This window comes from Syngnathoides biaculeatus, chromosome 8, assembly GCF_019802595.1.
Source record: "Syngnathoides biaculeatus isolate LvHL_M chromosome 8, ASM1980259v1, whole genome shotgun sequence".
NCBI lineage: Eukaryota > Metazoa > Chordata > Actinopteri > Syngnathiformes > Syngnathidae > Syngnathoides > Syngnathoides biaculeatus.
The window spans coordinates 2,714,223-2,725,771 of record NC_084647.1 but is presented as its reverse complement, the minus strand read 5'-3'; the positions used below and the strand labels follow the sequence as shown (position 1 = coordinate 2,725,771).

Sequence of the window (11,549 nt, the reverse complement as noted above, 5' to 3'; positions counted from 1 at the left end):
AGAGGGCCTTAAATCACTCTCAGGAGGTTTTACATTAATGAGTTATCACGGGGTGGGGCTCTTCATTTTCAGTGTTACCCTGACCACTGACAAACACGGATTCAATTGTGTAACTCAATCATAACCCACACATTGAGTACATTTTAACATGGCGCCGCAAAAGTGATGTAGCTGGTGTGATACTGACCCACCCGCCTCCCCTGTGTCAGTCCCAAGTGAGTCGAGGAAAATTAGAACTGTGTTGCTATAGCAACAGGTCATCTTTGCACATCTTACAGCATTTGCGGCATTATCAAACATGCTGCTGCTAAGGTGGATAAATTGACTGTTGAACTTAAGCATCGTGTAGACTAATTGCACCGTTTTTAGATAAGCTTTACCACACGTGGGACTGCTGAGAAAACACAAAAGCCTTTTGAGAGTTACTTCAAGGATAAGTTCAGTGCGCTGAATTGGATTTTTAACACGAAAGCACTAAGTTAGGCGCTAAAATGTTCAGCTGTGTCAGGCAGGGCTGCTGATGTTCTTCAAAGCCTTAAAGACAAACACATCTTTAATGCCTTTTAGTTTTTTGTCAGTACTTTATTGTTCCCATGTAATCATCCCTCTTGCTTGTCCCCCTCCCCCCCTCCCCCTTCCCTCTCTCCCACATACACAAACACGGTGCACGAGACTGCTTCTTACACTAAGTGAAGAATAGTTGCAATTGTTGCACGCCTACAAGAGGTGGCTGATTTGTGCTTTTGTTAAATGTCTACCTTATTTGGTTCTCTGATCACGTCCAGATTTTGATGTATTTTATTTATATTTGTAGTAAATCATGTGTAAAGGATTTAATTGTGATTTTTCCCTCATTGTGAAATTCCAGTTTAAGGCCTTTGTAATACATGCACATTTTAATCTCCTGTGCTATGGTTAAAATTACTGGTATCTGCAGTTTCGACCAGGCTAATATGAAATCAGAGGCTTAACTTGCTAGAAGACACTGCCCATTTTTTCCCCAAGTAATTTAAAAATGTTCTCTATAGTAAAATGTCACAAAGGAAACTCCAAAAAGTTTGTCATTGTCGTATGTCATTAAAAAAAACTCTGGTCTTCACTGGTTAATGAAAATAAACTTGCATTTTAAAGGATGGTGTAGACTACAGATGTCAAACTCCAAGCCAGATCCAGCCTCCCACATCCTTTTATATGGCCCATGAAAGAAAATCATATCCCTCGACTTTATGTTGCTTGGTAAAATATCAATTTGAAAATTGTCTTCACTTTTGTTGTGATATTGTAAGAATTTGTTGCTACTTGTTGCCTTTGTTCAAAATGAATAATACCGGTAGATAAACAAACAATGTTTAATCGTTTTATCATTTCAAAACTATCCAAATTTTTTTTTAATGTATATGTAATATAAGGTAATGACACATATGGGTTCACGGTTACGACGGTCCTCCAAGGAAAACTGTTATGTGGTGTACAACAAAAATGAGTTAGACACTTTTGTAATGTAGACTTTTCAAGTCCACTATTGACATGGTGAAAATGTTAATGTAAGTTACTATGTTTTGTTAGATTACACCCCTTTCAGACTTTTCGATCTTTATATTTGACGATAACTTTTTGTTATTGGATATTGGCTGGGAAATACTTGTGTTGTATTGCCTTTTAGTGAGGGTTTTTTTTTTTAAAGGAGAAATGCACATTTAGCGATACTGTATTAATAAAATGTCCATGATATTCTTCTGACAAATTGCAGTACACTTGATATGCACTTGTCATACTATGGTTGAAATTTATTTGAAAATAAGACTCATGTCTACTTACCTTTTGACTTGGAGAGTGTTTCGGACAGTTTAAGTTCAGTCATGCTTCAAAAGTGTTAGTTTTTCACGAGCGAGGAGGACAGAAAAACTCTGTGTTGGGGTGTTTCGCCAATGTCACTGTCTGACACCGTTTATCATTCATTTCTCTTTTGCACCGCTTAACCTCACTAGGATCGCAGGTGTGCCAGAGGGTGGATGAGGAAGCGGTGAACATCCTGAACGGTTCACCTGCCAATTGCAGATTTGTACATTTTCTAGTAGGAAGATATGATCCTTTCCCTATGAAAGGAAACCTACTTGCTTTTTACCACTGTATTTATATCTTTCTGTTAGGGCCAGGAAAGAGGTGGAGGTGAAGTGTGAATTTCACCAAATACTTGAAAAATAGACAGGGACCTTAATATAGCAACAGAATAATTTTGCCATCCTGTACCAATCATCACTCTCGTACTGTTCTTACAACAAGGAATTGACACTACTTGTAAAGATCTGCAGGCTTTTGGTGATCAAATCGCTGTCACATCTGTAGGAGGCAGTAATGTATTTAAAAATTCACAAGGTCCACAGGGTGGGTAACTAGGCTGATCAAGACTCAAAGCCTTTATTTCCTCATGTGGTAATGACCGTTCTTGCATTCAGCTCATCTTGTGCTTTGTGTGCTCATTAGTGGCAGCCTTTCACATCCAATGTGTATTTGCCCACTTCTAAATGGTTATTTGCCTTCATGACACCAGATGGCTCACTTTGTATGTATATATATTGTATATGAAGTGCTTCATGTCTGGTTTAGATCCTTCAACACTACAGAGAAAGAGAGTCTAGGCATTTTACAAGTGTCAACAATATTGCCAGATGAGTCACTTCACATTACGCCGCAAACCCTTTCAATGATTTCACCTTTTCTGTTTGTGGTCCACTTGTTTAAAAAAAAAAAAAACAATGTTATAAATACCTTGAGGAATTCCTTGTTTGACCAATACTGTGTCGGGGACAAATGAGTCATTGCTTGATAATAAAGATACTACAGTATGTTTGTTTTTTTTTTGGTCTTCATTTCTCTGGTGAGTAATTTTGAGAATCAGAAGTTACTCTGTTCCATTTTTGTCATTTTATTTGATAATCCATTTAAACATTTAAGTATCATCAGTAAAGAAGCTCATTGTCAAAAGTGCAAGGTAGATACTACTCATAAGTACACACGTATAATGTTTCGAGTGCACATGCAAAGTGCTTCTTTGCGTTGCATTTAAGGGCCAGAGAGAGCACCCCAGCTCAAGATCAACACGCTACACAGTAAGATGACAAAAACAAGATAGACATCTTGTTAGGTACACATATTAACAATAGACACAAATGTGGTTGAAGCCATAGCTGGGTCTGCATGAATAAATACTGTAGTGGCTGAGACTTTGGCCTTATCAGATTCCCATCTGATTGACAACTTTTGAAAAAGTCACAGTAAAAAAAATGTGGGAGACTAATGCTCTCAGAATGAAAACATTTAGTATTAGTTTTTGTAACGCAAAGGTCAAATAGAGTTTTACCTAATTAAGAAGCAATTCATATTTAAAGAGGCTTATTAAGGTGCTTAATAAAATAATTACAAGAAGGTATGAGCGAGGTGGGCTACTGGCTGCGGTCTTGGTGAGTATTACTAATTTTACTGGTGAGTGTCCACTGGTGCCCCCTTTCGACCTCAATGTGGTTGGGACATCTTGGCCAGGTCATCCAGTGCTGATATGAGCTTCTGCTCCTCCAGGGGGGAACTGTGGGTCCAAGCCAGCGGCAGGTGGGTGGCCACCATCCTACGATCTGTGTGAGCACACATTTAATGTGACCATTATAATAACATAAAAGATAAAATAAGAGGTACTCCATTCCCTCTTGAGAGTCGCAGGAGAACATTTTTATTCATTCACTGCAAATAGTTAATGATCACATGCAGTTTGTATATGGATAGCAAAATGCATTAAAATAAAATACTGGACAATAAAAGGACAATAGATATTAAGAATCCAATAATTTGTGTAAAAATATAGGAAAAGGGAGGAAAAAAATTGTCATTTCAAAATGTGAATAATATCCTCATTGAGCAATGGAAAATACTTTTACACTAATTCCTACCCAAAACGATTAAAAAAATATACTCACTGTCTAATTTTATTTGAGATGGTAAATTTGGGGTTTTCCTGAGTAAGACAACCATAAAAAAACATCATGAAAAATACTCCGTGTTGTAAAATTGCATACTTTTAACTGAAGTAATGAGATAAATTACACTTCCATTTCTCTTTCAAATTTATTGAGTCATGTATAAATGGGAAATGTTCAAGTTTGTATATTAGCCCCAAGGTGTTTTGCACAACTAAATTGTTTAGGGGGTCCTTAAGACCAATTTGAAGCACCACTGAAATAGGTCTCGCAATTCCACTGTAGAGGAGTATGCAAATTGAATTTTACTTGAAACAGCATGTTAAAAAAATAAGTTCTTCCCATTGTTTTTGTTTTAAAAAATGGGCTGGCTCGAGCTAATGACAACAAACAGAACAATTTCCTGTTTGAGTGTCTCTAAAGTTTGCGTTTATATTTTTAAGGCTGGTACATCTGATACAGATGTGCTGTTCCACATCCAGTCGATTAAGACTTGTTATACTATTTGTTTAAATGTTTTGAAATATTCCAAAATATAAATAACCCCAATTGGAATGCCACATCCCTCTTTCAAGTCACTGAGGTTAATGTGTGTATGTGTATGTGTGTGTCATAGAGGCACTGTACTCTAGCAGTATCTGGCACCACCCAAAAGCTGCTCATGCCATCTGCAATGGACACACACGCACACGAACACACAATACAAACTTTTGTTTGTACAAAGTTCCATTCAGCAGCTCTTAATTTTACTGTTTTCCTCCACCTACTCTGATAGCTTGATTTATGAATTTAATCCATTCCCTGACCAGGACCGTAATTCAATTCAAGGAAATTACAAATCAATGTTCCCCAATGACATTCCAGCCACCCCAAAAACCAACAAAATTTTTGTAATGTATTTTTAATCAAGAAAAATGCCACTGTAAACTACTTCATAAAAAAAAAGAAAATAAAACATAGTAAGGTAGTAAAACAATAAAAAGAAATGTAAAGACTTGTTCCCACAGGGTAATTACTATATTTTGGGACAAGCTGAGTCCCAGCAACAATTGTAGTGTCGCATGTGTGCCTTTCATGGTCACATTAGTGAAGGACATCGGGAACATGGTCATTTAGTCTTTGTCTGAATGTCTATACATGAACTTTGGCCTTCTGTAAATGTTTGCTCGTTCTTTGCAGTGGCGTGCAAGATCCCATTTTTATGCCCCCAAAATGTAAATGTGCCAACCCCCCCAGGTGGATGCCCTATTGACCACCTATTGCAGGCCACATGATCTTTTGTATTTACGTGTTTGACTGTACCATTCAATTTATATCTGAGAGGGTTTGTGTGCCAATTCCTCTTTAGTCGAGCTACCGAGGTACCAGATTTGTTAAAAAACAAAAGTCTAACATCAAAGAGTTTACCCTGATAGAAGCGTCCGCTGGGGTTGGCGTTGGCAGCCCCTGACACAGCCAGCCACACTACAGTGTCTGCGCCCTGCTCCGGGGTCCGCAGTTTGTCCTTCATAGATTGATGAAACTCGGGCATTGCGTTTGCTACCGCTGAGATACACACAGGGGAAAAGGAGTCATGTGAAAATAAACGCATAATCAGCCTCTTCCATTTAAAATGGTGGTTGAACAAGGGAACATCCCTAATGGGGACAGAGGTGGCGAGAAGCAGCTCCAATTTTACAATTGGAGAACAACGCACAGTATATGTGATTTATATGAAGCCGGCGGACCTATTCCTACAAGTTTTGACTCTATTTATTATTTTACCTGTCCTCTGGCATCTCTTGTACCTTCTGGAGTGTCATTACCAGAAAAACCACCAAAGAAAAAGCAAAACAAACTTGTGAAGTTAATTAATTAGATACTCAGATCTCACAAAATTTTCCAAACTTTTCTACAACATCACTCATGGTTATTGTTTGAACTACATTTAAGTACCATTTTAGTTATTTTTTTGGGGGAGATTTGACTTTGGAGACTTAACTTTTTTTTGTTGTTGCTGGATTTAATTATGTTTATAAATTAATTGAATTTACTTAATAGAGTAATAATTTGCTGAGTGCCATAAAAGAGAAATATATATATGATATTTTAATGGCGTACCAGGAGTGTCCACCCAGCCAGGATGCATGACAGAGAAGTGAATATTAGGGTGAATCTTGGCAAGCTGCTCTGTCATCACCACCTGCTGCCTCTGCAAGACACACATGCAAAAACAAACCTGTCTTAAAGAAGTACCCTTAAGACCATTAGTTGGTGATTGACAGATTGGGCCCTATTTTCACGACTGGTGTAAAGTGCACCGGTGGTGCAATTGTGTGCCAGGGCTGAGTTTGCCCAGTGTTGTGCGCTTTGGAAATTGGGCGGGCTGCGGAAGTGTGGGTGTGTCTACAGTCGACTTCATTCGCTGGCAATCAAAGCGGCTCCTCTCATTCCCTTTGAATGTATAAATATAGAACGCGCTAGTGATGACTTCTGGATACCGGTGACCAACCTCATTGTCTCAGCAATGATCAAATTCACCAAAGTCACGTTAGACCAGCAGTCTCACTTGCGCCAATTTAGATGTAGTCTGTGCATGAATCTGGAAGCATTTGCGTCCCACTGGAGATACCCCGTCTACCAAAACAGAGAGTCCATTATCTTCAACAAACTCTATGAAACCAACCCAAAACCAAAAGCCTCTCTCACATTGCCCTTTTTACACGATATGCATTCGGGAGGCATCAGAGCCAACGGGGCCAAAACACAATCAGAAGCACTGAACTAAAAATGTATGAATTTATTTCACTTCATTCTCTTCATTTTGTAGTATTTCTCTTGGCTGCACTTCTTCCTGTAGTTGTATGTGGATCAGATTTCAGCCTCTCTGTGCTGCCAGAGCAATCCAATCTTCCCAGGGACTTCAGAATCAGTAGTGCTGAATGATGTTGTCGTTTTAGATATTTGTAACTGGAATGGTTTATTAAGGAATCCCATTTCCAATTTGCCTCAGAGAGCTGGCAACAATAATGTAAGCATATTTTCTTCGTCAGTACAAGTCAAGTTCGATCTGCACACATTAATACATTTTAAAATCAGCTTCTTTTCACATGGCTATTTAAGAAATATTGATTCTGAATTACTCCAGATGGTGGTGTACATGGCACAACTCTGTGCTGTTTAATGGTGTTTCTGTACAATATTGATAGTTTCTATGATTACGATATAATGGTGGTTTTATTAAGAGGTGGATTAAGTTGGATAAATCCCCTCTGAGGGTACTACATACCCATTTGGTGTACAGTTACCAAATGCATGGCCCACCACCATCATGAGAGCTGTTGCTAACTTGCTTTCGTTTGCTCATTTACCTATTGGGCTAACCAAAATATTGGATGAATACAGTTTTATTTTGGTAGGTTTCTAAACTCTCATCATACCTTGTGTTGGGCGTAGACCATGGTGCCGTCATAGCGGCCTCTCTCAGACTGCAGGTTCCCTATCCTGAGCTTTTGCACCAACATCCCTCCTGATGACACAGTGATCTGCACAAGGACGAATCAAGCCACAAATGAGGTTAGACTTCTAAGACCACCTGATCAGAGATTCCTCTGCAATAAGGACTAATGAAACCAAGGTTGAACCTTTTTGGCCCAATTCCAAAACATTCCAGATACCTTATCCCCCCCCCCTCCCCAATATTTAATCAAGTCTTTTCTTTTCAAATGAGCATGAATCAACCCTCCAGACTGAAGACCGATGTGCCCCGGACTCACCACCCTGGGGTCTCCACTCTTCTCCAGCAAAGGAATGAGACTCTTGGTGAGAATGTAAATCCCTGCAAGAGAGACAACAATGAAGTGCTCCACTTCCCTTTCCAGTTGCAAACCTCATATGCGACTCACCGAGGACGTTGGTGGCAAAGCTCTTCTCAAAACCCTCCGCGTTCATTTCCCGCTGACTCATGATGCCGCCAGCGTTATTAATCTACACATGATCAATCACAATAAAGAGCTAGTAACACGACACAGATGTGAGTAATTTTGACAGGGAAATTGGGGTATTGACAATTATTGTCAAGACTTTTCCTCACCAGGACATTCAGAGCCTTGTACTTCCGCTTGAAGGCCTCAGAAAACTCCCAGACCTTCTTGGTCTCAGAAATATCCAGGATATGCACGTAGATCTCCTGTGGTGGTCATTTAGATTCTATGTGAAGCTTTTCTGTGTCATTGTTTTTTCGAATTATGCCAGGATAAACACGGGTTCCGCTACCTTATTTCCCGTTTCCTTGACAAGTTCTGCCCTCGCCTCCTCTGCCTTGTCCTTGTTCCTGCACACCATGTGGATTGTTCCACCTGTGGCAAACAATGTTCAAAAGGCGTTCAAGCAACAGTCTTTTAATAAACAAGAGTTCAAGATGATAAGGCATGCAAATAGTTTCCCAGTTATTTGAAATATATATTTCTGTCAGATTGCTTAGACAAATGATTTACCTGTGCTGTAATGCAGTTGTGATGTAAATACTAAAATGAATACTCATGAAATGTTCCCGACTGTGTGTTTTCAGTTCACATATTTGCAGTATTTACAAGTCCTACTTGTCTGTTTGACAGTTACCATTTTTGAACATCCTTTATTTTTCTAATTTCAACAAGTGTTATGCACAAGCTCAGAAAATTTATCTTATTCGGCATGTGCATCACATGAAATATTTGAATTTCTTTAGTAGGAAAGGAAGATGCTGAAGTGCAACCATAATACTAGAGTACTGCAATTCTATATCTTTGCATATGTCAATTTCTAATTTTATAGTTGGTTAGGATGCTCTATTGTAGTCTACCTTATGCTAGATGCACCACGATTATTTATACAATGTATCTAAATTGTCATGACATGGGATAAGAATCACTGAATATCTCTACATTTCCTATACGGCCAGTTGTTGTTTGGGTTTTGAGTTCACTTGAGTGTATCTCAGCTGACTTTGGGTCAGATTCATGGTAGACCCTATGTTGGTCTGCAGCAATTTCTGTAATATATATATATATATATATATATATATATATATATTTTTTTTTTTTCTAAATGGAAAAAAAAAGGAAATAGCAAATTGTTTTCATTTAGATAATTTCCCAAAATCATGACAACTAAATACATAAGTATGCATCTATTGTTCAATTTATGTAAAGAAAGGATTTGATGGAAAAAAAGAAGGCTTCCGTCACATAGACGTATGGGTCAGGCTGGGCCTCGGGGCCTTGAGTTTGACACCTGGCCCATATAAGAACAAATGCTACTCGGGCTAGGTACCTCTCCTTGCGATCGCCATAGCCGTGGCCTTCCCAATGCCACTGTTAGCTCCAGTTATCATGAAGGAGCGCCCCGCCAAAGACACCTCCAGGTCCTTCTCCATAAAGCGCTTGGAAGCTGACAAGAAGGCGCTCCTGTGGGGAATAAAAGAGGACATTTCTACTTCAGAGGCCTGCCCTTTGGCACATCGGGACTCCACTGTATGTCCTAGGCTCTCAAACTCAGGTGGGATAATATTTACATTCAACTAAGTATATCAGCTTAAGCACTGGTCATATTGTATTGAAACTCAACTGATCTCACTTCACAGTGAGAGAGAAAGAGAAAGCGTTTAGGTCAAAGGCTGAGTGGGCAGACTTGGTAGTGTGTCTCCTCACAGTTTTACTGCACACACGAGCGAGAGATTGTGCCTGGTAGCAGATGCGACAAGAAGAGTTTGAGTGTGACTGACAACGGGATCGGAGTATGTGTGTGGTGACCATTGTTTTGGAAGCTATTGTTGGGGAAAGCTGCACAAGGGTGTGTGAGACCCTCCTCTGTTCAGTGGTGTCATGCACAGAGCTATTAGTGCAGGCACAGACCGGGTCGCTCTGTTGGAGAAGCAACAACACAGAACAAAGGGCAGAAGGGAAACAATCACAAAAGCACCTTTTGAGAAAACTCATCTCTTGGTATGCTAATGAGGAAAGGCTCTGATAGGCTACAATTGCTCTGGTGGATGCAAACAACAATTTGTACTGCAGCTGAGTCTTAATATTGTGTAAATGAAACATATGTTACTTTTAAAACACTGAAATTAAGATAGTACCAATGTTTTTTCTTTTTATCAGTACTTCATCGGCCTTTCTATGTTGCACAACGTTTTGTTCTCGCACCTTCTACAGAAATAAACAGTACCGTATCCTATTTACAAATTAGAAAGATACACTCCGACAAAAATGCTCGTCTCTTTTCCATCGCCCAAGATGTTACACTTTACAATACACTGTTGTACACACTTATCACAAAAGGCATTTACAGTCAAACCATTCAAATAGAACAATTACACAATTTTAACAATCTGCCAATTGTTATGTAAAGTCACGGCACAAGTGATAGATAGATAGATAGATAGATAGATAGATAGATAGATAGATAGATAGATAGATAGATAGATAGATAGATAGATAGATAGATAGATAGATAGATAGATAGATAGATAGATAGATAGATAGATAGATAGATAGAGATAGATAGATAGATAGATAGATAGATCCTTATTAATCCTGTGAGGGAAATTATATTGCCATAACACCAATAGTCACACACATAGTTTTGACTGGTAGGAAATTATTGATATATTTATAGTATCCTGAAGCAAAAACAAAGAAGGGCATTAGAGGCGTAAAATAAAATTTAAATCTTAAAAGAAGGGAGGAGAGCGTCCATCATACCTGGTGAACTCTGTCATCCCCTTGAGGAACCAAGCCAAGTTGCGGTACAGAGACATGATGGCGCTCTGACTCTGGAAGCATCAGGATGTTCTCCCCTCTTTGTTCCTCTTTTTAGCTGCGCTCGGACACCACGTGGAGCAGAGCAGCCTCAATGCATGCGGCCCACTAGTGGCCGGCACAGCGAGCGACAGCAGTGCATTCACTCACTTGCTCCGATTACAATCAGCAGAGGGGACAAATGTCATCACACTGTGACTGAAATACAAGTACAGTCTCTGTGGCGATTAATTCCTCTACTTAAGTAAAATTAAGTTACACATTTTTAAAAAATGTCAATTGTACACAAAAGGCATTTTGAGTGTGTTTAACTTGCATTGTTCTCACATTGAGAAAAAGGGGGGGGGGGAGGGTCCCTTTGAGACTAGGCTGGGCTCTTCAGTTGTGTTTGGCCTCCTTATGAGTAGGTGATGTCCCCCCGGCTGGGTCCCCTGTGCGATAAACTCGCTGGGTTGGCCCCCCTTGTGATCAAATGAATGAATGAACCAACCAGTCAATCAATCAATCAATCAATCAATCAATCAATCAATCAATCAATCATCAATCAATCAATCAACCAATCAATGTCTTTTTCCATCATGTCCAAAATGTACCACGGTTATTAGGTACTTTATTTGAATTACTTTTCACCACGGCAACATCAGGAATAATCTTATTTGCTTGACAAAAAGACATGCTCAGTGATACCTGTGAAGTAGGTTAGGAAAGTCCACAATACCCCCACGGTTCTCCCCCTAGGTCTCTGTATTGCTCTCTACCATTTTGTGTATGTGTGGAGTAGGTGTGGCAAAGGTGGGAT

General features: G+C 39.4%; 1 protein-coding gene across 1 annotated transcript; it reads right to left on the bottom strand.

Annotated features, from left to right (window-relative positions):
• Positions 1 to 3,444: 3,444 nt before the first annotated feature.
• On the bottom strand, positions 3,445 to 10,749 carry dhrs12la (dehydrogenase/reductase 12-like a). The gene is made up of 10 exons (XM_061827309.1): positions 10,694 to 10,749; positions 9,261 to 9,394; positions 8,223 to 8,305; positions 8,041 to 8,136; positions 7,853 to 7,934; positions 7,724 to 7,785; positions 7,388 to 7,492; positions 6,069 to 6,159; positions 5,376 to 5,513; positions 3,445 to 3,629 (listed from the first exon to the last, which is right to left on the bottom strand). Exons 1-10 carry the CDS (start codon positions 10,747 to 10,749, stop codon positions 3,514 to 3,516), a joined length of 963 nt encoding a protein of 320 aa, XP_061683293.1. The 3' UTR covers positions 3,445 to 3,513.
• Between the last annotated feature and the right edge of the window lie 800 nt (positions 10,750 to 11,549).